Raw genomic sequence first — 24,596 nt, forward strand, 5'->3', positions numbered from 1 at the left:
CAAGCAGCCATGGAATGCTTGCTGCTAATATGTTCGGACAGGTGGCTCGTCAGTACTCAGTCTCGAGACCATGTGTGCAGTTAGACGGCTATTGAAGAGGTTTGAAGTTCGTCTCCGGGTATTCAACGCAATCCACGTACCTATCAGTGGCTCATTGGCCTGATCTTCGCACTTGCTTTCAGACTTTACGAAATATGCACTGCTATTATTGTCGTGCGCTGCGGTGACCATAGGATGGTAAGAACTCGAATTAGCCTAGACTTGAGGAGGGAACGGAAGAAACTGGTACATAAGAAGTCGATCAATGAGTTAGCGGTAAGAGGGGAAAATAGAGGAATTTTGGATCAAGCTACAGAACAGGTATTCAGCTTTAACTCAGGAAGAGAACCTTAGTGTTGAAACAATGAATGCCAATCTTACGGGCATCATTAAGGAGTGTGCAATAGAAGTCGGTGGTAACTCCGTTAGACAGGATACCAGTCAGCTATCGCAGGAGACGAAAGATCTCATCAAGAAACGCCAATGTATGAAAGCCTCTAACCCTACAGCTAGGATAAAACTGGCAGAACTTTCCAAGTTAATCAACAAGCGTAAGACAGCTGACATAAGGAAGTATAATATGGATAGAATTGAACATGCTCTAAGGAACGGAGGAAGCCTAAAAGCAGTGATTAAGAAACTAGGAATTGGCAAGAATCAGATGTATGCGTTAAGAGACAAAGCCGGCAATATCATTACTAATATGGACGAGATCGTTCAAGTGGCAGAGGAGTTCTATAGAGATTTATACATTACCAGTGGCACCCACGACAATGGAAGTGAGAATAGTCTAGACGAATTGGAAATCCCACAAGTAATGCCTGAAGAAGTAAAGAAAGCCTTGGGAGCTATGCAAATGGGGAAGGCAGCTGGGGAGGATCAGGTAGCAGCAGATTTGTTGAAGTATGGCGGGCAGATTGTTCTAGAAAAACTGGCCGCCCTGTATACGCAATGCCTCATGACCTCGAGCGTACCGGAATCTTGGAAGAACGCTAACATAATCCTAATCCATAAGAAAGGGGACGCCAAAGACTTGAAAAATTATAGACTGATCAGCTTACTGAACATTGCGTACTAAGTATTTACTAAGGTAATTGCAAATAGAATCGGGAACACCTTAGACTTCTGTCAACCAAAGGACCAGGCAGGATTTCATAAGGGCTACTCAACAATAGACCATATCCAAACTATCAATCAGGTGATAGAGAAATGTGCGGAATTTAACCAACCGTTATATATAGCTTTTATTGATTACGAGAAAGCGTTTGATTCAGTCGAAACCTCAGCAGTCATGGACGCATTACGCAATCAGGGTGTAGACGAGCCGTGCATAAAAATACTGAAAGATATCTATAGCGGCTCTGCAGCCACCATAGTCCTCCATAAAGAAAGCAACAAAATTCCAACAAAGGGCGTCAGGCAGGGAGATACAATCTCTCCAATGCTATTCACAGCGTGTTTACAGGAGGTATTCAGAGACCTGGATTGGGAAGAATTGGGAATAAGAGTTAATGGAGAATACCTTAGTAACTTGAGATTCGCTGATGATATTGCGTCGCTAAGTAACTCGGGGGACGAATTGCAAGGTATGCTCACTGACCTGGAGAGGCAAAGCAGAAGGGTGGGTCTAAAAATTAATCGGCAGAAAACTAAAGTAATGTTTAACAGTCTCGGAAGAGAACAGTGGTTTACGATAAGTAGCGAAGCACTAGAAGTGGTAAGGGAATACATCTACTTAGGGCAGGTAGTGACCGCAGATCCGGATCACGAGACTGAAATAATCAGAAGAATAAGAATGGGCTGAGGTGTGTTTGGCAGGCATTCTCAGATCATGAACAGCAGGTTGCCATTATCCCTCAAGAGAAAAGTTTATAACAGCTCTGTCTTACCAGTACTCACGTACAGGGCAGAAACCTGGAGGCTTACGAAAAGGGTTCTACTTAAATTGAGGACGACGCAACGATCTATGGAAAGAATGATAGGTGTAACGTTAAGGGATAAGAAAAGAGCAGATTGGGGTGAGGGAACAAACGTGAGTTAAGGACATCTTAGTTGAAATCAAGAAAAAGAAATGGGCATGGGCTGGACATGTAATGAGGAGGGAAGATAACCGATCGTCTTTAAGGGTTACGAACTGGATTCCAAGGGAAGGAAAGCGTAGCAGGGGGCGGCAGAAAGTTAGGTGGGCGGATGAGATTAAGAAGTTTGCAGGGACGACATGGCCACAATTAGTACATGACCGGGGTAGTTGGAGAAGTATGGGAGAGGCCTTTGCCCTGCAGTGGGCGTAACCAGGCTGATTATTATTATTATTATTATTATTATTATTATTATTATTATTATTATTATTATTATTATTATTATTATTATTGTGACCTCTGTCAGCGTTGCATTATCATTTCTGTCAGTTCTGTCGACCCGGACGAACCTTGTACCGACAGAGGCGGGCCCGGCTGACACAGTGCCATTCTGCAAATAGTGGCGTTTGGGTGCCGTGTGGGCTATCCCTGCATCGGGTTGAAGTAGGGAAGCACTCGCAGTGATGAAATCTGCTGTGGCATCAGTCGGAGCGACCTATCCGCAGCGTGCTTGGCACTTATTTTGCGCCGAAAATGAAGTGAAATGCTTGCTTGGGCAGTGTCGATCACAATGGGCTTGACAGCATACACGACATGTGGCATTGCGCAGGTCTCTTATGAATGAAATTATTTGAATGCTCATTATTCAATTCGATTAGGTGATTTCGTTTGTTTGCATAACCCAGTGCTAATGCTTCAACCAACTTTACCGGTGCATGCAGCCATTTGTGTTAGTATGATGTCCTAGGGTTGTTTCGCTGCACTATGTAGTAGATCACAATCTTTATATTCAGTTTGAAACTAGAAACATGCACTCATTTAATACCTGCCAGGTTTGTCTGTATTAGTACCATAAATTTTCAACAAACTTTGAGTGTCCCTCGTAATTGGCACAACGAACGACCCAGTTGCCATGTATGGTTGGCCATCCTGAAGCTTGATGTTAAATGCAGCAGGTGAAACCTATGCAGCAGGTGAAATAGCACCATTTCCTGAATAAAATGGCATGTTTTGACATGTTTTAATCAATTTTTCTCATCTTGCACTTTTTGTCCAATTTTCACTTTCAAACTATCGTTTTGGAACGAAAGTTATGAAAACTGTTTTCAAAATTGTTTTTCGGCTGAAGATTTGTGAGGGACAAGACCGTAGATGTCTAACATTTTCTTGATGGAGCTACTTTGAAATTACATTTCTGGATCACTGTAACAAAAACAAAACTTAGTTTTCAAGTGATGTAGTTTCTGCAGAGAAAGGAATAAAATTACAACTGGCTGTTACTATCCTGTAATATAGGGCATCCAGAAGATACTTATTCGGAAAAGGTTTTAGAAAGATGGTTTTCCTAAGGTGGCGCATTCATTCACTCAATGGGACATGCGTAATTTTTTTCTCTTTTGTAATAAGGTAATAAAATTTACGTGTGCTGGTAACAATACAAAGCATCCTGCCAAATTTTACTGAACTTGGCATGTCGATTCGATATGCGACCTTTCAGCCCCTCACTGCCCTAAAAGGCATAATTCAGTTGTATTCTGCACAGGTTTTTTTAACTGAACCACTAACATGTTTACTGAGTCTCATTCTCCCGTGCTCCTTTCATCCTTTCCTAGGCTGAGCGAGGCTCAACCATGGACCTACTGGGGAAGCTCGAAGAAGCGCAGTGCCGAATTGCTAAACTTGAGAAGGAGCTGGACGCACAGGCTGTGCACGATGTCTCAGTGGCTGAAGAGCGCCAGTGAGTGTGCACTTCTTGCCAATTTATGCCTGTGACCCTTTGCTGATTGTTCAGTGGAAAGGACTCACTGCTAGTTCATTAAGCTGACCTTCATAGCAAAAGTTGTTTTTTCCCTAACTGATGACAAAGCATGAGCATTCAGCGTCAGTTACCATTTTTTTTCTGCCACTGAATGACCACCTGTTCTAACCTGTTCATGGCATCTGTGGTTATGTTACTCTAGCATGGTTCTAGACAGCATGCTGTAGTGTTCCGAAATCGATGGCACTTCTGACATCGCCTGCAGGTGACAACTGATATTGCAGTGGAATTCGGCTGCCTTGCCAAGTATGTTGAGGGAAGATAGCACCATGATGGCATTGTTCAAATAAAGTTTTAGTAACTTGGCAGAACTATTCAGTAAAAAATATCTCAAGAACTTCTGAGCACTTTGTGTTTACAAAGTACAGGTGTTCCTTCTAATCCGTGCAGCTGCCATTGATTGCCATTTGGGCAAATGACATGGAGCGTTTGACATTGGCAGAATGGGCATGACTGAACAAAGTACAGTGCTTGACTGTTGCTAAAGTTACTGATAAAAATGACTTTATAAAGCTCTTCGGACTTCCGAAACCCTTGATCATACAGGTCTCTTCACAATTATGGCGTTAGCTGCCACCTTGTTCGCAGAGCAGCCAGTGGAGTTTACGCTCCTAGTGTTGATGCAAATCACAGGATGTGGCTCGGGCTGTAACCAGCAACACACGATTTCTTGGATATTCTAACATGTGCTGTGCCTTTCTTGCTTACAGCCCTGCACCCACAACAGTTGAGGTGGAAACACAGACCGAGGAATTTGGCGATGGACCTCCAGCAGCTGCCACACTGAAAGCACAGGCTAGACTCTCTGAAGTAGAAAGCGAGCTGCGTGACCTTCGCAGCCACCTCGAAGAGTCGCAGTCTCGCTTGGTTGATGAGATGCACGCCCGCAAGGATGCTGAGGTTTCGGCCGAACGAGCTCTCGAACAGCTGAACGACGTCCAGCAAAGACTCGCAACGCAGGAGGCTGAGCAGGAGGGCTTAGCACGGCATCTGGAAGAGCTACAACATGCCAATGACCACATGCAGCAGATGGCTGCAGAGTCTAACTGCAAGATTGAGCAGATGCTCCGCGACATGCAAGAGCGTGAACTTGCCTTGGATGTGCTGAGAGAGCAGCTTGACGACAGGACCGAGGCCTTGAGTGTGGCTGAGCAGAGAGCACGTGCCAGCGAAGATGAAGCCAAAAAGGAGGCTGCGCTCAGAGCATCTGCAGAAAAGCAAAGCAGTGCCATTGCCAAGGAACTTGAGAAGGCCCGCAGGTTGGCTCAGAGCATGGCAGAATCTCGGCAAGAGGCTGAGTTGCGCTTAAAGGCAGTGCAAGATGACCTCCAAAGCTGTCGCAAGGAGCTGCTGGCCAGGTGAGTGGGCACTAACCATTCATACCAACACCTTTATTTTTTTTACACAATAGTGTGTACAGTTCAACCTAGGATACAGTTAAACATTGATATACAGTTGAAGTGATTACCACCCTCGAATCATTTAGTTAAATCGGGAAGTTTGGAAAATCGAGTAAGGATTTTTCGGTCTTTCGAAATCTAAAATTGTAACGTAGCAACACCCAATGCGTACCAGAGCATTGTATTTTCCGCTAACCCATGCTTGCGCGTGTAAAAGGTCTGCAAAGGCTGCCTAACTACTGCCACCCCTAGCGTCATTTGGTACGTAAGAAATCTAGCAACTGCAGAGTCCGTTGTCCCGTGCATGGGCGTGGCGTGCAGCCTTGTCAAAATAAAACTAGGGCCGTGAGCAGGGTGCCTAGATGTTTTAAAGCATTACCGTTATAGCGCGCGCTCAAAGAAAAACCTGTCTGTGTCAAAAGTAGAAAGAAATCGCAGCTTTATTTAACTGGTTTATTTCTAGAACGTCTTTGTTAAATCGGGTGTAATGCAAGCTAGTTACATTAATTCGGGTTGATGACAACATTGAACTTTATGGGTGCTTGCCGAGGAATGGAAATTTCTTCGTTCGAGCGGGAACTTCTTAAAATCGGGTTTCGTTAGGCTGAGTCTTAACTGTAATAAATATTGGATACAGTTAATGTATTTTTGTGTCTGATGCGACTTCATTATACTGATGTAAAACTGTATAAGGAAGTAATGGGCATAACAATATAGCACATCATTCACTATTAGCAAGTTTTGCTACCAAAGCTTACTTTGCAAGGAGCTATGAGCCTGATTGGCTTTTAGGTGAAATTTACATCATGAACTCGTATGTTCATTGTATAATGTGCAGCAGGGGTGGAGTAGCTACACGAAAAGTGTGAAATTTATTGACATTGTGCACATGCTATGCCAAAATGCCTCAACTAGCCACAAAAGTTCTGTCATGCTAGATTTAGTTGAAAATAAGAGCTGCATTGGCAACCTGCAGCGTTGCCATCATTCGTGTCCCAGATGTTGCCAACCATATCCAGTTGTGCAGATGCAGCAACGAAAAGGCGCTTCTGACCACCATAGTAAAGGGGTGTGCTTGGTATTGGGCGCCCAGCATAAGGTTAATATTTCTTCAGAATGCTTTTTCGTGATAGGTCAGTGGTGCGACGGTGGTCGAACTTGGGAGAGAGAAGGCGAGGTCACTCGCTCGTTTGCCCATTTTGTTCAAGCTATTCACTTATGTTGGCAATCATCGTCAATGTTTTCTGTATGCTTCACTGTTAAGCTGCTCCAAATTTGGAATTTTGTGCTCCAAAATGGAGTTCCTTTCTCCCGTAACCTGCTCCAAGTAAGATTTCTCGCTCCAAAAGTTGTTCCAAGTCCTCCTCTGACTTTGCAAATGCCAACAGATGCAGTATGGTGTGGGGAACTACCACATTTGCACGAATAGTTTTTTTTCTAAATTTCTGGCTTCACAATGCACCTCTCATTATATTAGGGTCTGTGACCCTAATGAATATGTTCATTCTTTATCTCTCTTTTTTTTTTCCTTCTCATCGTGCTTTTTGTGCGTGCTGCCATTTCACCTCGCACAAGAGTGGCAAACTGGGAGCTGCCATTGTGCATTTTGTGCAGTCTTCCATCTCCAGAATGCTGTTATGTTGAGGGATGAGGGTCATGAAAACTATTTTTTTTATTTTTCAAATTATGTTGCTTAAATTTTATGTGCCGATATGTTGTAGAATGCTGATTTCAAATATGTCTAGATTTCAAATATCTGACTTGGAAGGAAAGATATGTCAGAACACAATAGTCCTAATTAGGTCATTTCTTACGGGCCTTTGTAATAATTTCTCATTAAAATAAAGTGTTTTTAAGAATATGCAGACATTTCCAATGGCCCACTGCACATCCTAAAGCTAAGCAAATACCAATACAGTAATTGTGATTTCCACAAATAAATGCCAATGTTGGGAATAAAAAACAATGTGGCATAATTAGCCTACCTTTTTTCTAATTAATAAATCTATCACATTTAAGAAAAAACGGAAAGCTTTAGGATGTAGCTGCAACATTACTAAAGAAATTATGCCTAGTTCACCGAAATCAGTTGATGCAAACATTATCAAAACTTCTGTGAGGTAAAAGCACTTCACGAAAAAAAGAAAGTTGAGAAAATTGCATTCAACATTTTACTACCACTTTAATACCTTTAGGCTCTAGCATGTTACCCAGGTGTTTCTGAGCACGAGAACACTAAATTTACTGAAATCGATCCATGGAAACTTTATCATACCTTTCATAAGGCAGAGAAGAAAGGGGGTTAACCGAGGGGCACGATTTTTATTAGTCATATCATAAGAAGCCAACAACACTGACAACAACACTGACACCAGGTCAGTGCTTGTTGGTGTCAGTGTTTGTTGGCTTCTTATGATATGGCTTTCATAAGGCAAAGGCACTGGACGAAAAAACACATCCAGAAAGTCACTTTCAAGTTTTCACTTTCAAGTGTCGCCCCTTAAATAGAACTGCTGTTTAAACAGAACACTAGCCTCATGATTGGTTGGTTTTGTATTCATGCAATGCTCTCTGCAATGTCTCTCAGTAAATGGCACTACTGATAAACGGAACCAGTTTCCCTGATTCCTTGAGGTTCCGTTTAAAGGGGGACACTGCTATTGAAATAATGTTCATCTTTTTCATGAACAATGACTTTCCAGTCTTAAGATTCTTGTGCTGATTTTCAAATATGTAATTAGTTTTATTGTAGATAATTTCATTTCTACAATGAACGTGTCACTGCCATTGTTTAAGGCAACAATAAAAAAATAAATGGCACAATAAAATTTAGTTGTAAGGCATAGTTAGATAGCATAAAGAGTAAGGAATGAAGGATAGCAAGCACTTTTTTTTATCTGACAATTAATAGATATTTTATAGCCCATTGAATACAAACCCACAAAATGTGGCAACCAGGGGTCAGAAAATGCAGCAAAGTAATTAATTTCCTAAGTGAAAACAAAAACATTTCCTGGCTATATTTCAGAGTATACAAGAAGCTCCGTTCTGCAAAGAAAAAAAAATTCATTGAGATATTGAGGCTTGAATATTACATGGAGCCCAAAATTTGTTTAGAAAAAAGTGCAAAAACAAGCAACATTAAATATGAGGGGATATGGCATCCAGAACAACCATTTTTGATATTTGCTCTGGACACATGAAACTTTCAGGACTCATCTAATCTTGTGTACTGCTTACAAATATGCAGTTTTTTGCTGAAGTCAATAAAAAAAGTAGTTACAATTCTTGTGTTAAAAATTTGGGATGTGACTTGCAAAAAATGTACTGGAACAGGATAGCTAGAAGTAAGCAGGTATGCACCTGGATGTTCAAATACTGCAAGTTAGCACTTGGATGTTTGTATCTGTACTTTAGGCAAAGTTTTAAATTCGCATGTTGCATGCAGATTTTCAAATGTGAATTCTTGTTTGTGATTTCTTCAAGATTTCAAAATATTTCAGTGCGCTAAGACACTATATCATAGTTTTTGTGCACTCTCTGACTCTCCTCCATTCAGGGAACAAAAGAATGACAATAATTGAATGAGCAGAAGGGACACAGTGCTGATCCCAAAATTTGAGACCTTAAAGAAGCTGTACTTGAGAAAACAAAGAAACAGGGAAAATATAAATTTCAAGCTTTAAGACCGTGACATAATTACAATATAATTAAAAATGCAAAATACTTCCGCTGATGTAGACATTAGTGCACAGTCTATAGAGGTGCCACTGGTAGCCACCTAGTGGGTGCTTCCAACAGTATGTGCGGGAGCAGTAGCAGACAACCCTTTGCAGTAAGCATGGCTGAAGTTCGCGGCAGCGATTTCTCCTTTGTTCGGATGACAGACTGCTTTTTCTGCCGTGGCCTCTGTGATGGCCTCTGTGACGCTGGCTGAAGACGCTGGCCTCTGTGAGAGCAGGTATGAGCACACTGTTACCGGTGTTTGGGACAACCTGGTCCACATACGTGCCAGGTGCATCCCGCAGACAAATGCCATGAACCCCATTTACATGAAGTAGAAGAAACGTTAACTAGCTGCTAAATTTTGTTGAGTAAGGCGATGTCACGATCGTATTTTTTAATTATACCATTGCCGTAACGCTGTTTCTGTACCTCAATAACAAGCACCCATCGTCAGTGCAGAATTATATCAAACAAATCCGCACTGTGCGATGTTTGCACATGCAGTTGTGATCTTTCTGCCGTTGAATACATATGACATCGCCGAATAAGTGCAGTCAGAGTCGCCTCAAGAAGAGCAATTGCAAATTCATTGATTGAAACACATATGCTAGTCAACAAAGTCTCCAAATGCACGGGTTAATAAAAGCACGTGTTGGCACTGTACTGCCGATGTAATTCTGCTGAATACACTAATGAACTGCCGTTCCTGCTGCAGTTTTTTCACTTTTAAGTTCCGCAAGGGAACGTACAAAGCTAAAGTCTGGCCAGCTTGTCAGTTTTTTTTTTTTTTTAAATATTACTAGAGAGAGATGCCACATGATATATTTAAAGGCAGAGCAGCGCCAGTCAAAGTAGATGAGCGTGGCATCAAGACCGGGTTCAGTCCTCTGTGGCGTAAGCATAATAAGAAAGAATTCCGTTGAGTACAAAATTCACGTGGGTGGGACTACGTTGTGAAACAAATCGCTCGGCGGGCTAAGTCTGCTCAAACAAGACAGCATCGAGGTGTGATGACTTCCCAAGTGTGACGTGATCTTTTCAGCAAAAATCGAACAAAAATACCATATGCAGCAACTATTAGCAATTCTCACCCTGATCCACCTAATTTCTAAACACATTTCCCCAAAAAACACAATATCTAAGATGCCCTCAGGCGAAAAGAATAAAGCTGTTAAAGAAGCACTTGCTTAGTATCATTGTGATAAGACACAGCGTGATTTAGACCCTTTACAAATGAGACAGGGTGAAAACCTCGCACCTCAACAAAATCAACAAGAGTTATGCATGAAACTAGCAGCAGTTCAACATGCACGAAGCCACACATAAAATAGATGCGAAAACATGAAGTGCGCGACAGCTGGTGCGAGGATTTACCGGGCCGCATAAAACCAACAATTTCAGTTCTTGCAAGCTTCTGTAGCTTTAACATACAACACAATGCACTCGTGCAGTCGTGCTACTTAGCTAGCGCAAGGTGGTAAAGAAGCGGAAAGCAGTATAAGCGGCAAATGGCATTCAGAACTTTAGTGAAATGCCTTTAAACCGCATGCTGCACTGCAGACGAACTTCGTCGCTTACTCATCTATATATGATCGAGTGGAAAAAGCACAGACCCAACAAAGGAAAGGATGAGAACAAGAAATTTCCCAACCAACGACGGCGATCCATTGCTACCATTGCTCCCGCTGATGAGGATTTGCGGGGAATGATTAGAACTGTATTGCTGGCACATTTTCGCCGGTATTTGAGCCCCCCACCATGCAACAATTTTTCGACATTTCTTGAAGCTTTCGTCACCCCACACATGACAAGGGTGTTGCATATTTTCCTTTGAAAACATGAATAAGACACAGAAGCACGATCAACGACGCAGCAAATTACGGCGCGCGGCTGGCTCCTTTCCCGAGTGTTCTGCGCAAGGCCGCCACCAGCGGCGCGTGCATCGGTGCGCACTACGCGAATAGGAACAGAATCTGTAATGCACCAGCACGAACCCGCGCATGCGCGAGAGGCATGGGAATACTGTAGGCATCGGCACATCGTCTGCGGTCTCCAAAGTGAACCTACACGCGGGGATAGAGGGCAATGGTTAGCTTTGCTGCTGCGTTATTGCCAATGTGGTATGAGATTGCGCGATGCATTGACTTATCTCCAGCGCAATCTTGTCGGCTCATTTGAACCGCCTCCTCTTTCTTTACTTTTCGTAAACGCGTGTTCAGTCTCAAACTTTTTTTTTAGGGAGGTTCGATTTGCTGCTTACGTTCGCAATACAATGAACAAAAAAACGACGTATCAGCGGTTTTCGAAGCGACCCACTGCCAGGCCTAGCAGACCAGCTCGTCTGCTAGACCTAGTTGCCATAGCAACAGTCAATGAGAAGGCACCTCTGAGCGCATTGGCGCGCTGAGCCAATAGGAGGGCCTCATTCATTGCGAGCTTCGTCAGACCGGCCCCTGATTGTGATGCGAGAAGGCAACGAAACGCTGGATAAATTTAGGTTCAATGTATGGTACGGTGCATTTCTGCTATTTCTGAAAAATAAGACCATGCAAATATGTTTAGCTGACAACTTGTGCAGGGCGTGCAGAAGCAGGGCCGCATTACTTAAAGCGCACCCGCAAGGTCTAGGCAACATGCCACGATCGCACATCAAATCAACACTTCTGTGCCCGTGGCGATAGCTTCGCGGCTACGGCATTGCTCGAGGTCACTGATTTGACCGAGACAGCCGCATTTCGACAGGGGCGAAATAAAAAATGCCCGTACACCTTGGTTTAGAGACACATTAAAGAACACCATGGTGCCAAAATTAACCTGGAGTGCGCCACTATGGCCTGCCTCATAATCCGATAAAAGTTTAATTTTTCTTCCACAATGCGATGTGTGAGGCAATGACAATGCTCAACCCTCCCAGTGGTTATGAAATATGACGCACAACACACCAAGCAAACACCTCTCCCTTTGTGTTTTGTCTACTACGCAGACAAACAGCAGTGGTGCACGCGAGGTAATGTTTAACATCAACTCGCCACTCTTGTATTGGACTCTTGTGTTAGTTGTCTAAGAAAAACCGCATTTCGTGTCCTTTCGCACGTGTTTTAAACCTGGCAACAGTCATTTCATAATGGCGCTTCCCAGGAATGCCGGTAGCGGCGATGCTCCAAGAAAAAGAAGTGCTTCTTGGAGCAGTACAGAAAACAGCGTTAGTGACGACATGGAATTTGTGTCCGACAGCGACTCGGACGTTGGCGATGACGAGAGCGATGGCGATGACGACAGTGACGCACTGAGCAGTGCACATGTGAAGCAGCGCGTGAATACCGATAACCCGCCACATGCGCCTCCGCGGTTTTCCTTCTCTTCAGTGCCCCGAATCTTGCGGCAGCCTACTGACGAGAATGACATTCTTGGCTGGTTTCATGTATTGACTGGGGAACCATTCTACCAAATCCACACAATCCATTCGAACCAAATCTACCACACAAAGAGCGACTATTAATTATGAAAGCTTTTGTTACAATGAAGCAACATCTGTGCAATTTTCAATGTGTTACCGTGTATTGCTTCAAATGAATACTTAGACTTTCAGTACGTTCCGACCCATTACCACGGCATGCATTGAGGGAAAGCAGCCCTAAACACCAGTTTTATTTCTTTTTTAATTTCTGTGATAATTCTAAACAGAAATCAATGATGCAATATATTTTCAGAATCAGAATTGCATGAAAAAAATTACGACTACATGTACTTTAAAAAAATTGGTGATTTTGGTACTTTTTTTGGAAGTTAAATTGGTGGTTAAAGGGTTAAGACCCATGTCCCCGTAGTTATGGAACATAAATTGCCACCTTGAGCAAGATGATCAGCACTGTTGTGCAGGTGCGTCACGCGAGTAATCTTCGAAGTCTCACAGTGCATCATTGCGCAATCCATGAAAGGCTTTGCCGTGTTCGTTTATGTCGCGGGCGTTTCAGAAATGCTGTTTGCCCATAACATTGGTGGGTGTCATGGAGACAACGCCGTTCTCGGCGACAAGACGACATCCGTACTTGTCCCTTCACTTCATTTTGTGATGGCAGTTCACAGCAACAATGAATAATGTCCTACGGGCATCCGTTTTTATGCAACATTTTCTATTTCTTTGGAGCATCACCTCATGTTACGTTATTAAGTTTTTCGAGAGACTGAAAGTTTCCCTTCACATTAGTACAGTTGAACCTTGTTTTAATAGTCGGATCTGACACGAAAATACCTTCGTTATATTCTATATTCGTTATAAGCATATATATTTGCGACATGCTGATATTGGCTACAAAATTTGTTTACTTTGTTATATCCAATAATTTGTTGTATCTGTGTTTGTTATATTGAGGTTTGACTGTATTCGTGGTTGCATTATGTGCAAATGCAACACTGTATACACAGGAATTAGCAAACAACAAAGACCATAGTGGGAGGAGAAAATTGTTTTCGTTAATCCGTGGCAGGTGCTGTAGTGTCCTGCCCACATGGAAAAGCCAATATAAAGCACCCTTCACCAGGTTTGGGCATTGAAAACAAGCAAGCATGGTGTGCAGATCCTGTGGGGATGATTGGGTCTCCAACATAGTGTCACATTGTCATAACAGTGAGGAATGGGACACTGCCAAAGCCATGACTTAAACTCAATCCTTTATTTGGCATGCCTATGCCTAGGAAAACAGCACTCGAAGCACAACGAAGTGGCAAGCATGATGATCGATTGTTGAATCTGATCTCCGGGCCAAGATTGTCAGTTATTTATACATGTATCCTTCGTAAAATCTGATGGTTGACTGAAGTAGTGTATATTGTCGGACCCCCTAGGTGGACTCCGAAAGCATAAAAAAAAATCGGGCAGAATAAACTGAGTGCATTTGCAGATGTGCGTGAGCAGTCTCCTTTTGGGAAGAAAAATAATTTTTCAGTGTTGCTTTATTCGTTTGTGTGGGTGGCTTTGTTTTTCACATCCAGCCTATTGGTCCTTGCCACTGGCATCATTTGAGCCTCGGCGCTCATTCTTGGATAAGCAGCAGAGCATGGTATCAGCCAATGGTTTCATCGAGCACTTGAGAGGTCAGGGACAGTATTGTCCAAGCACAGAATTCTTTTCTATAGCATAGGCGGAGTGGCCTGGAGGTAGAATATTTTACTTGCAATCTGTGGGTGATCCCAGCTGTGCATTATGAATTTTTCTTGTTTCTTTAATATTTTACCAATGCCTTCAGGGATTCCAGCAAAAGACACTGGCAGAGATCAAAGCAACTAGGGATGTGAACCTTAACAGCTATCTCCTCTGAAAAAAGAAAAAAAAAATCATTGTGGCCCTTAGCTAGGGTATGAAAGGAGGCAAGGGAGGAATGTCGCTTGCAGAATGTTTTAAAAAAAAATGTTAGTTTGTGTTCCTGCGAGTAACCCACCTTCTTGCACTGTCATCTTTCAGCATTTCATTGGCTCCTGTCTCTACTAATTGCTAAATCTTTCTTTAAAAAAAAAAATTTATTGGGGTAGATAGCTTCCTGGACAGCAGCCTAAACTACTTTCAGTGTCTATCTAAATTATTGCAACGGAGTTTGGAGAACGTTCTTTTAACAGCTACGCTTCATATGTACTGCTTGCTTCTGCAACTACTAGAAGCAAGCTGACCGATACAGTTGTCGTCAGTTCACACTGCTTCGTCATGGCTATATCTGTCAATGGTAGAGAAACACCCCAATTATTTCTGTAAACTGTGACACTCTTTCATGACTCTGCTTGCTCTGCATGATTCCTTCACAGTAAGCAGTCTCACCAAGCTGCCATGGCATCCATGGAAGCAAAGGAGGAAGAGCTCTCTAGCTTGCGCCAGGCTCTCAAGTCGGCCACTGCCACTGAGAAGAATGTAGAGGAAGAGGCGGCCAATGAAAACTGCCCACGTCGCACTCGTCGCACAACGCGAAACACCCGGCGTACAACTCGAGCCACTCAGGCAAAGGCTCGGTCAGTGGCACCATCAGAGCCATCGGACAGTGAAGCGGACTTCAAGACTCCAGTCCGCACCCCGCGTGCACGTCGCACAAAGAAGTCTGCGGTGCCTCCGGAGGACCTACTGGTGAGCAGCTGTTCTCTTTCTATTCATTACTGGCTTTCCATCGCTTCAGGGCAAGGGAAACAGGCTTGCATGACTCCTGCTCATATGTGCTAGGGAAATCTGTGTTTAATTTCAACATGTGCTGTGTACCTTTAAAGGCCATTTATAATGACATTTTGCTTTGGCCAAATCTGTTCACATATTTATTCAAATACTATGAGGCGAGGTTTCCTTACAGAATCCTTGGCTTTGAAGTCACCTTCTCCGGCCTTATATCTGAAACAAAGGGCCCATGCCAGATGTGAGGCTGACAGATTCAGCTACTGTTTTGATATGGTGGCAGCAACGGCACATTTCTGGTGATCCAGATTTTAGGAGTTCAGATTATTTGGCACTAATACTTTCTTAGACTGGTTGGTTCACACTTGAACTATAACTGCGCTGCACAAGATGCACAAGAAAAGAAAGGACAGGACAACACAGACGACCAACTTTATTTTTTGAAACAACAGAAAGCCTTTATATAGGCAACCTGTTCATCGCACCACCTGGATAAATAACAAACTCTGTATAGAGGCTATAGCATGGACACTGCCTATCAGGAAACAATCTTAGTTATAGTATATACCGTATTTACTCGAATCGAATGTGCAATTTTTTTCGATAAACAGGTCCAAAAATTTCATGCGCGTTAGAATCGAGTACGACTCTAAATCCGCGTTACCATATCGCCATCGGCATTCGAAAAATGGTAACCTCATACGCTCTTGTAGCCTAGCTGCTGTAGCTTCCTCCATGTGCATACCTCCATGTTGTACGTGTAACCAGGCGCTGGTGTAACCTAGTGTACCACCTGTCTTCCTGTTTTCTGCGTTTATTCAATCGGCATGGAAGCGCCGACTGGGAATCCATCATGATGCCGCATTTACCCCTTTGAGGGTTGATCTTGTTCACCATATGCGACCACCCTGGGTTTATTTTTTTATTGGATTCCAATTCTTCTTAGGGACTTATTTTGAAAAAAATTTACCGTCATTTTTCTAGGGTGACCGTAAAGTGCGACAAAAATATTTTGCGTTGGTATATATGTACTCTTCATTCATGAATAACAACAATAAAAAAGGAAATAAATTGATAAGAATTAAAAATTTGATGCATTGTTATAGTTTAAGGCTTTGAAAATGCACACACTAGGATCTTTTGCAAGGCTCAAATGTTCCTGCTCTTACACTAATAGCGTAATCTTAATCCATAGCGTAATAGAACTGCGTAGGTGCACGCACTCAAGAAAACTGTGCGGTTGTGTGTCCGTCAAAAAAGCAAAACTTGTGACAAACTTCCGCTAATCTTCATCTTATCGCCAACCAGAGGCAATTAGTTTTCATGAGTCTAAAAAAAAAAGAAAAGCACAGGAAACGCACGCTTGGTGGCATCCTTCCTATGTGCGCCCCAGTGAGCACTAAACGAGCAAGAAACAAGCGGTCACCCTTTAAGCGATTAGTAACCAGATAGCCATCACTTTTGCAAGCGCAAGAAGCCGAAACCACCCGGCCGCCCGCGCGCCAATGCACGAGTGGTAGTATTTGGGGCGAGCTCCACCACTGGAAAAGCTGGCACCACTGTCGGCGTGACGTGGCATGAGGGATCACATGGACACAGTGGACGCGTTGGCTGCTTTGGCTGCTTCGGAAGTGCCGAAGCGAGCTGAAAACGAAACTTTAAAGTCCCATTTGCACTGCGGTTCTGATTAAGTAGTGAGGCTTTACCGCCGTCGGTGTCTCCTTGACAACATTTGAAAGTACTATAATAGGTAGTGGCTGCCTTTGGAGGCGTGCAGCATGGTAGGCTACTGCTCAGTGCTGCAGTGCCGGACGTACGCAACGGAGCCTGCTGTCAGCCTTATTCACACGTAGCCGCAGGGCAAGGAGCTGCGTGAAGCTTGGCGTGTGAAACTTAGAACCGGCAGGCAACTATCGGCTACAACTCGGGTGTGCAGCAAGCACAAACTCGAGGAAAATTTCTGCCACGGTGCCAGGACTGCAATGTTCGGTGAGTAGCAGAAAATGTGCACTGAGACGCCCGCCCGCTGCCCGGCTGTCATGACGGTTTGGTCTATGAACTTGTTGACATTACACTGACAAGTTCACTGGAACGGAACGGGAATGGTAAGACGCACATTAAAAGAAAGGCATGGCATATGGTCATGTTTGTGTTATGAATTAATGCACTCGATTATGAAAAAGAAGCAGAGGGAAATCGCAAGCTGAGAAGACCAATAAACATACAGTGCGACGTAACTTCAGGAATAATATTGAAATGTCCAAGGATTTAGAAGAAAAAAAAAAGATTAAATCGTCGCGACGGCACATCAGTTGCCGTAGGCATTGAAGTCTCTATAATGAAATTATTTTTTGACAGTTCTGATAGCGTCTACACAACAATGGTTCGCTAGTGTACTGTCAAATGCTCATATGCTGTGGCCTAAAGCTCACGGCACAGTACGAAAACGCGCTCACAGCGAAAGCAAAACATTGTGCGCAGACATGCATGCAGACGTGCATTCGATCACTGCGAACCCGTGCGATCGCTGCATTGAGGCTTCGTTCTGTTGTGCTCCAGTTGGTTATACAGACAGCCCACTATAAGAACATATTTCACATAGTTTACTCTTAGCATTTGCCTACCTTTCACGCAAGAAGCCGATTCTGGAGACTCCATCGTGGCGACCGCGCACAATGGCGTTCACTGTACGTGTTCGGCAAAGCGATAGCGTCTGTAAATGACTCTGCTTTCAGTTTGCCCAAGATTATTATATCGACAGTCAACAACTTCCGTTGTTTTGAGAGTACTTACATAAATGTCCAGGAGGGCTGCCACGTGATGTTTTTATTGAGCACCGTAAGCGAAATCTACAAGGAGTGCACCGCATGATCCCTCATCCTACGCAAGGGAGGCACTTCCGACAAATGGTGACTCCATAGGTCCTCGCCCTCAATCAAGATGCGCGGGAGCAAACTAGTGCTAAAATAAACCATGCAATGAAAACTGAGAGAGGGAGGCGGCCGAAAAAAATTCCTTGTATTCCCACATAGTGGCAGCACATGACAGAAAAGAATAAGTTAGGAAATTGGAGTACTTCTTAAACATACAGACAGCGCTGTAACTATACGGCATCGACCACTTCGGACTTGTTTGCAGTGCCGTACATTTACGTCATGGACCCTCAAAGGGTTCAAAGAAAAGTTATCGTGTGCGCGGAGACGGACGGAAATCGGGCCACATCACGGGCATTCGGAGTTCCCGAAACTTGCGTGTGGGACTGGTGCAAAGAGAAGTAGGATATATTTGCCAGCAAAGCAACAAGGAAGAGTTTCAGTAGACCAAAGCAGGGCCGCTTCACTGAAATGGAAGAGCTGCTCGCAGAATACGTGCAAGAGCAGCAAGCGGCACAGTGGCCTGTGACGACCAATCTGCTCAAAGTACGGGCAATGTTGTTTAGCCCTAGGGAAAGGGCTAATGCGGAGTGACTTCAGAGAGAGCAGGTGCTGGCTATCAAATTTTATGAAAAGAAAAGGCTTTTCTCTTAGAAGGCAGACAGGGGTATGCCAAAAATTGCCCGAAGAATATGAAGAGAAATTGCAGTTCTCAGCGGTACGTTTTGAAGTTGCGCCATAGAAACAGCTACCACTTCGGACAGATTGGAAATGCCGATCAGATGTCGCTCCACTTTGACATGCCTGCCATCACAACCGTTGAAAAGAAGGGGGTGAAGCAAGTGCACGTTTTGTTTTCCAGCCACGAAAAAACTAGTCACCGCAATGCTTTGTTGCACTGAGGATGGGCACAAGCTGCCCCTGTATCTTATCTTCAGACGGAAGACACTCCCAAAAGGAATCATGTTTCTGAGTGGCATGATTGTGCGCAAATGAAAAAGGTTGGATGACTGCAGACTTGGTCGCTGACTGGATTCATAACGTTTGGTGGAAGAGACCCGGCGGCAGTTTGGGTCTGTGTGGGATGCTTGTGCTCGAGTGTTCAGGTGCCACCTTGACCAGCGCATCAAGGAAAAGCTGGCTGCATGCAACACCGACCTTGTCTTGATACTCGGCAGCATGACATCGCAGCTCCAGCTGCTCGATGTTTGTTTGAACAAGCCAGTGAAAGATAGAATTCGGGCGCTCTACACCGAATGGCTTGTCAGTGGCTGCCATAAATTCACGCCCGCCAATAAAATGAAGCGTGCCTCACTGCAGGACTTTGCTGGATGGGTGAAATATGATCCTGTCTCCCATGGTCATCAAGGCCTTTATAAAGTGCGGGATTTCAAATGCCATGGATGGCACCGAGAATGAAATGTTTTGGTTTGTTGATAGCAATAAGGAGTTGCCTGATAGCGACATCTGATCTTGGCGGCAAGGTACGCCGCTTCCATTTGCGGCTTTATTCATCGCAACATTAGTGTATTGGGACTAAATCTGTTTTTTCCAAATGAGAGAAAATAGTATTTCTGTATAAAAACACGAGGTGCGCACTATTGTACTTTGTTTTGTTTTTTTTTGGTCATGGAAAACAGGTGCGCATTACAATCGAGGTTTTCATCTTTAAATATTTTTGGTCATGGAAAATTAGTGCTCATTAAAATCAAGTAGATACGGTTTATATTTTTTATAGTGTGTGGCTAAACGAGTGCCATCTGATGTGTCCACAGTCACCAACGATGGGCTTGTTTAAATCACTGTTGCCATCGTGGAGCTAAACAAAGGCACCTAAAGTGACCAAGCTGTGCCACCATTTTGTTGTTTAGCTAGTTGGATCACACTGCAGACATCATGGCTCTATTTTAGAGCCATGGGCTCTATAAATGCCTAGCGGAAAGTAAGGTTCAGCCATTTGGCATAGTATCTTTGGCTGGAATCGGACGCTACTAAAATCATGCCAGAAGGCAATTGCAATCATTACAGTAAGAAAGTTTACTTGGAAAAGTGGCCTGTAGAGCTTGAAGTGTGTGTCCAACTTAGCAGCTGCAAGAAATTGCAGCCAAGACGATTTCACTACTTTTCAGTGTATGTGTACAAATAAGGTTTGTTCCCCCTGCTTGAATTCTGACCTTTGGCATCCTTGAATTGTCCTTGAATACTGAGTCAAATGTTCTGTATAAACCATGCACCAATGCCCATACCGCAAGATGGGACTACAAGGCTTTGCCGTCGGTGTGCCGCATCCACTGCAGGCCACAAGACCACATTACAGCTCTACGTGACAGTGACTCAGTGGAAACCTTGGTGACCTTTAGATTTGCCATCACCAGGTCGCTATCTCTCGACGCAGCGCTGACCATAAACTGGCCCAACCCATGCCCATCTATCAACCCTTAACCGGAAAACTGAAAGCAGTAACCAATGGAGGTGCTGTTGTTTCATTGAAAAGTCTAAGACTATGCAAGAAACATCCCAACGATGTAGCAACAACATGCCAACTCCAAGACTAGGCCTTGAATTCAAGAATACGCTGCCTAAAGACCTGTTGGTACAATTCGATGGTAATTGAAGAATGCAATGCAGCTGTAATCCAATGCCACAGCCTGACTGCAAGTTAAACAGAAAACCACCAACCTCGACAAGCTTATCGATGGCCACGACACCACTCTAATCGACATAGGAACATGCTACTGTCATCAGTGGACCATTCGCTACCAAGTTGAGGAAAGTAAAGACTGCTTGGGAAGTCCCTGAAATTTGATGCTGACTGGATGGAATCTGTACAGCAAGAGTCGCTGTTGATAACCATACTTACCGTCCGAGCTTCGTAATCCTGCAGCGTTGCTCACAGAATGTAATCCTCGGCATGGACTTCTTGGGCCAATATGGCGCAGTCATAAACTTAAAGGGGCCCTGAACCACTTTTTATCGAAGTGGAGAAATACATCTGAAGTAAAGATAGGCTATTTCAGAACCACTTTGCCGCAAAAAGTATTTCAATGTGTTCAGCAGAAGCGGAGTTATCGGCAATCAAACACTGCCTCAGCTGTGCTCCCCTTCCTTCTCCAATGCCTTGCACTGCGAAGGCTACGACGGAGACGTCACTGTGGCGCGCAATTCAGATTTCCGATTTGGTGCCTATGCCGTGCTAAACGTAAGCCAAACGTGGCTGTCCTCAGAGAGCCGCAGTGCCCTTAGCCACTGGACTCGTGGGCGCACCTAGCGGCGGGCGCGGTGTAGCCGAGCGCAGCAACAAATAGCAGCCGCGTATTGGAGTGTGCTTTATGACTAAATAAAGCACACAGAAGGGAGCGAGGATCATGGGGTTTTTGAAACGAAAGCGTTTGAGAGAAAGGTGACTTCGCGCTCCGCTTGCGAGCTCCACGGACCGCGTACGACAGCAGAACTTTGGCTGTGATGTTCACAACAATGTATGCTACCCGTGGACTATGTTACTTCACCACCGGAGGGATGGTTCAGGGCCCCTTTAAAAATCAAAGTTGATAATGCTGTTCATGGACCAAGCAATAACACTGAATAGGCTTCTCGGCGACAATTGCATGTAGCTGCATCTTCTGTGTGTGGCCTCCAAGATAACAGTGGTGCACTGCATAGCATAGTCTACTGTGGCCGCCGAGATGGTGAACTTTTCAGTGGGGCTTCTGCCCTACATAGCTTCCAGACATAGGCATTGTCAAGGGCAAGGAACATCTGCTGCTCGACCGTAAAACTTGCATCACAATAACTCGATTGCATGGAGGGAAAGCGAAGGTGCTGCTGACGAACTTCAGTCACGATTACAAACACCTCAACTAGTGCACATAGAAATACAGAAGTATTACTTGTTGCACCTAACCATTGACATCGCTCGCTACAAGACTTGCCGAGACTGTCAGCGATGCAAACCACCAACAAGGCCAGTGACTTTGCTAAAGCTATAATAGGTGGTTTTCATATTACATGGCTTATTATTTGCATGAAAAATTGTTTTTTTGTTTTTGTTGAGCTAATCTTTTTCGTTAAATTGGGACCTAGGGGAAAGGTGTGATAGAACATCATTAAATTGTGTTACTGCTTTTATGTCATGACCAAAAAGAATAGTACTTCTGCCAGCATACATAATAAACCTTACTGCCTTGTCAACGCATTCAAGGTTGTTAACATAAGCATTGACTAAGAGAGGACCAAGACTGCTACCTTGGGGCACACCTCTTGTGACAGAACTTTATAGCCACCTAAACATTGGCAGTGAGCTTGAACATGGGACATTATCAGCTCGAGATTTTCCGCGAATGCTATACATGAAGTTTCTTTGCAAGGATATTGTGACTAGGGCAGTCAAACGCTTTGCTCAAGTTTACAAAAGGCCTAACGTTTTTTTTTTTTTAGCATTTTTTTTATATGTATGCGTTCCTTTAGCATTACCAGAGCTGTTTCTGTTGACTTTCCTGTGCAAAAGCCGAATTGGGCATTAGACAAATTGTGCTTGTCTGTAAAACTTTTTGAGATGAGTGCAAATAATCCTTTCTATTCCTTTTGAAGAAGTATGCGATGGCAACACTGCCACTTTAAGCACCACTTCATGCAACACGTGCTATAGATGCAGTGCACGTCGGTCAGCAATACTACCACTTTCGTGAGACATTGTGTGACTCGGTATTGGAAGCGTTGGCATCTCTAGGCAATATGTTTCTTGCACAGTGGCAATCATGCTATCTTGGCACTGTGCCAAGAACACTGTCGTTTACAGATGCCAGCATGTTTGGTGCCGAGTCATGCATAAGCGATCACATCCCCCAAAATTAGTGAGAATACTGCCCTGGAATGCCTTCCTTCAGTGAAACCTAAGCAGACAAAGTGTACACGTTGTGACTAGCGGATATAGTGCAAATCTCGGACCATGGCTTCCGAGATTTTCAGCACACTGCAGGTGTCGCCAAAGCTTTTAGGTCATGGGAAGGAGTAGCACTTGTTCTCAACATTCTGGGTTCAAAGTTTTTTCGGGCAAGTACTAGTGGTAGCATGTGCTTTTCTTTTTTTCCTAGTTTCAGAACCAAAACATCTATTTTTTTAACTTTGTGTAGTGCATCCACTTCTATTCAAAATGAAATTTTGCATGAAACCTGCTTTATATTTACATATCTGAAATGCAACGTCTTATGCCATCCAAAATTTTTTTGTAGTTTGGCGTTCAGGCATCATAAAAGCATATACCAGCAGAGCATACTACAAATTGCTAATTATTCTTTGAATTTTGCTATTTAATATAGACCCTTTACCCGGGATGCTTGACAATACTGGTATTTCAGGTGCAGGAAGAAAAACCACAGACGGGAATATTTACTTACATCATTCAGATAATGAAGGGGATGTAGACAAAAAGCAATCTACAGGCTTTTAAAATTAAAGCATTCAACAACTTGCTATCTAAGGTTGAATACAGACAAAAGCAAACAGAAATCACTCTCCTAACAGACAGAATAATTGTATGAATTTAGTAGAAAGGGTAATCGATAAAAAGCATTTGTCGACCATAATTTGTACATATTTTTTGTATAGTTTTATGTTTTATCTTGGCTAGCACAACAAGAAAGGAATTTTTTTTAATGCTAAATTTATATCTTTTAAGTAACACATTATCATACTATTCTGTTATGGGTATTATGTTAAACGCCTCAAAAATAGGTTCAGAGGACAATATTGGGTACAGCATGTTCTTGGATAGTACATAGTTTTCTGGGGTTGGAAAAAAAGTTGTGCCCCACCCTAGAAACAATAGTTCATAAGACTTAAAGAACGAATAATTGTTTTTTGATACACTAAGGAAATAAATTTCTGCACTTTGAAAAGAATCCCTATTCTTGAAATTTTTACTGCAACAGAACCAACATGATCATTCCACTGTAGGCGTCCCTCAAAGAGAACATCCTAGTGCTTAACACGAGGTAGTTTCTATAAAGGCAGATCCTACTTTAAGAACAGTAGCACGAGATTCTGGATCTAAAAAAAAAAAAACAAAGCTTTCGTTTTGTCAGTGTTAATTTGGAGGGAATTAGAGGGACCAATGGTGTAATAACTGTAGGCAAGGATCAATTTGGGTTCAAATCTCCAACACGCATGTTCCTCTAAAAATAGGCTAGTGTCATCTGCTTATATAACAAAGGTGGGTTTACCACTAATGTTGACATTCTTGTTAATGTATAAATGAAAAAGTAGTGGTCCTAATTTGCTACCCTGAGGAACACCTGCAGGAATAGCTTTAGTATCCAATAGTTGTTCGACTACTACCTGTCGATGACGATATCTTAAATAGGACCTTATGAGGCTAATAAATGCACCCTGGAAACCATGTACACCAAGCTTGGCAAGTAATATATAGTGGTTAATCCTGTTGAATGCTTTAGAAAAGTCCACATAAACACCCAATGCAAATTCTTTTTGTTCTATTAAATTTAGAATAAGCACTGT

The 24,596-nt window shown here is 43.3% G+C and overlaps 1 protein-coding gene across 1 annotated transcript in view; it reads left to right on the forward strand.

Moving 5' to 3' along the window:
* LOC126532321 (uncharacterized) overlaps window positions 1-24,596 on the forward strand; it is a 71,258-nt gene that overhangs the window by 38,682 nt on the left and 7,980 nt on the right. Inside the window, exons 9-11 of the mRNA XM_050180014.2 lie at window positions 3,731-3,855; window positions 4,647-5,294; window positions 14,859-15,171. Coding sequence (XP_050035971.1) covers window positions 3,731-3,855; window positions 4,647-5,294; window positions 14,859-15,171 — 1,086 coding nt within the window. The remainder of the gene's footprint in view (window positions 1-3,730; window positions 3,856-4,646; window positions 5,295-14,858; window positions 15,172-24,596) is intronic.

This window comes from Dermacentor andersoni, chromosome 5 (genome assembly GCF_023375885.2).
Source record: "Dermacentor andersoni chromosome 5, qqDerAnde1_hic_scaffold, whole genome shotgun sequence".
Lineage (NCBI taxonomy): Eukaryota > Metazoa > Arthropoda > Arachnida > Ixodida > Ixodidae > Dermacentor > Dermacentor andersoni.